Below are 1,998 nucleotides of genomic sequence, written 5' to 3'. Positions count from 1 at the left end.
GGTTTAATTTAGGGGCTGAACCGTTTGGCTGAGGGTCACGTTTGACATTTTCAGATTATCAGTTATTCTTTTTTATTAAATGCTGCATCTCGATGACTTGAGCAACACAACTCTGTGTGATGGTTTCACTCTATTAACGCTAAAATTCTCAATTTAAACCAAACGTATGTAAGACGTGAACAGAAAAATGCTGATGGGGAAGGTTTGTGCAGACGTTTGTGTGATTCTAAATGTTGACAACGAGATTTGCATCGTTTACGCAAATCAGTTCCAAATATTAGTTATCGGTCTCCTTGATTACTAACAATCTGCATCAAGCATGAAATAAACATCCTAGTTTAAGAATAATATTCACATGAACATAACTGAAGCAGTCGTACTAAAAGCTTCTTAGATTCCTGCAAAAATCCCGCTGATTGTCATCTTCAGTGGGTCCCGTCTCCTCATCTGACTAATCAGCTGACTGACTTTAGCCAAAGCACTAAATAGTGAACTGTGAGTGTAACAGGTGCTGTGTTGAGTGTCCTCACCAGGCAGGGGCTCCTCACTCAGAGCAGTAGTGTCCACAGTTGAAGGAGGCTGAGCTATGTGCTCTGTGGGTGGGGTCTGGGGAGAACTCGTATGCACTGGCATCAGCTCTGATTGGAGGCTCCCCTCCACTTGGTTTTGGGTGGGAGTACTCTGGAGAAGCAAGGAGAAGGCCATCACCAAATGTAAACACAAGTCACAGCATTATCTCGTTGAGGTAACACAAGATGTGACCAGGAGCCGCTGGACACACACCTGAACGGGCCTGCGACAGAAACCACAGAGCAGGAGGCAGACAGAGAGAGAAAAAAACGAAATAATAAGCTCAACAAAAAAGCCTACCTGGAAGAGAAAATTGCTCCAAGCAGCATCCATTTTGCGCCACAGCGATGGAGATTATAAAGTCAGCTCCTGATTGAGATCGAGCAGAGCAGCCTTGGCATGGCTCGGATCGGCCCGGCGGTGATCGACGCGCTTCGTCCTGCTAAAGCTCCCGGATCCTCTCGGAAGAAAAACAAAGTCGTCTAGCAAAAAATATGTTTGTTTCTCTCATTGAGGTAGCCTTGTGCTGTCAATTAAAATGCACGCAGCTGTTGACTAATGCAGGCTGCGGTACACAGGCAGTGTGGAGCAGGCCAGCTCCAAGACGCGGCCCGTCGCTCCGGGACTTTGGTTTCTAACTTTAATTCATTTAACACCAATCCTTACTTTTAGAAAAAATCGCAACATCACACAACTAAACTACTTCCAAAAACAAAAATAATAATTAAAAAAAACCCAACAAAAACCCGCATCTGACAGAATCACACTTTCGCCACAAACATAAACCAGTCTGCGTGAAATCAATGCGTTTTGACGCACGAGAACAAATATGGGTTATAACACACGTATCTGGTAGCACGGCGGGTCATGCTTTGTTTTTAATTTATGAATCTATTTTTCCGATTTCCCCCAATAGGCCAATCGGGTGTTTGTCGAAGCCTCGTTGTTGGATTCAAGCCCTGACCCCGGCGAGCTGCGCTCTCGCCGGGCCGCAGCCTATCGCTCCACCTCGGCCGTTCAGCTGCGAGGATGTCATCTTTCTTTTTTTATCGCCCGCTCTCCCTCCTCCCTCCCTGTCTCTTTCTTCCTTTTCTTTTTTAATTCCTCTTTCTTCTCCCCCTCCTCTCCTTTTCTCGCACCGCTATGTCCCACTTGCTCTTAAAGGGATAGGGTTTCCTCTTTGGACACCCCCCTCTCATTTCCGTCTCCCAGCCGGAGTCCGTCCTCTCCCCTTCCTTCCTGCGCTGTCGGCCGACGCAAAATGCGCTCCAGTGTGGTGTGTTTTTTTTTTTTTTTTTTTTTCCTTTTTTTTTCTCTCTCTCTCTCTTCCTCGGGCCGAGCTGAACAGATCTGCGCCGCAGAAAAACAGCCAGAATGACTTTCCATTAACGGAGCGATGACAGACGCATCTTAAAGGGCAGTGCGCGC

At 46.6% G+C, this 1,998-nt stretch overlaps 1 protein-coding gene across 1 annotated transcript in view; it reads right to left on the bottom strand.

Moving 5' to 3' along the window:
• The window catches only part of mazb (MYC-associated zinc finger protein b (purine-binding transcription factor)), an 11,666-nt gene extending 9,935 nt beyond the window's left edge, over positions 1-1,731 (bottom strand). Inside the window, exons 1-2 of the mRNA XM_008302508.1 lie at positions 871-1,731; positions 531-681 (exon numbers count right to left, since the gene is read on the bottom strand). Coding sequence (XP_008300730.1) covers positions 531-681; positions 871-903 — 184 coding nt within the window. The 5' untranslated portion in view covers positions 904-1,731. The remainder of the gene's footprint in view (positions 1-530; positions 682-870) is intronic.
• Between the last annotated feature and the right edge of the window lie 267 nt (positions 1,732-1,998).

This window comes from Stegastes partitus, unplaced genomic scaffold, assembly GCF_000690725.1.
Source record: "Stegastes partitus isolate 25-593 unplaced genomic scaffold, Stegastes_partitus-1.0.2 Scaffold1826, whole genome shotgun sequence".
Classification (NCBI taxonomy): Eukaryota; Metazoa; Chordata; class Actinopteri; family Pomacentridae; genus Stegastes; species Stegastes partitus.
The sequence above is the reverse complement of the archived record's forward strand: the minus strand, read 5'-3'. Positions and strand labels throughout refer to the sequence as shown.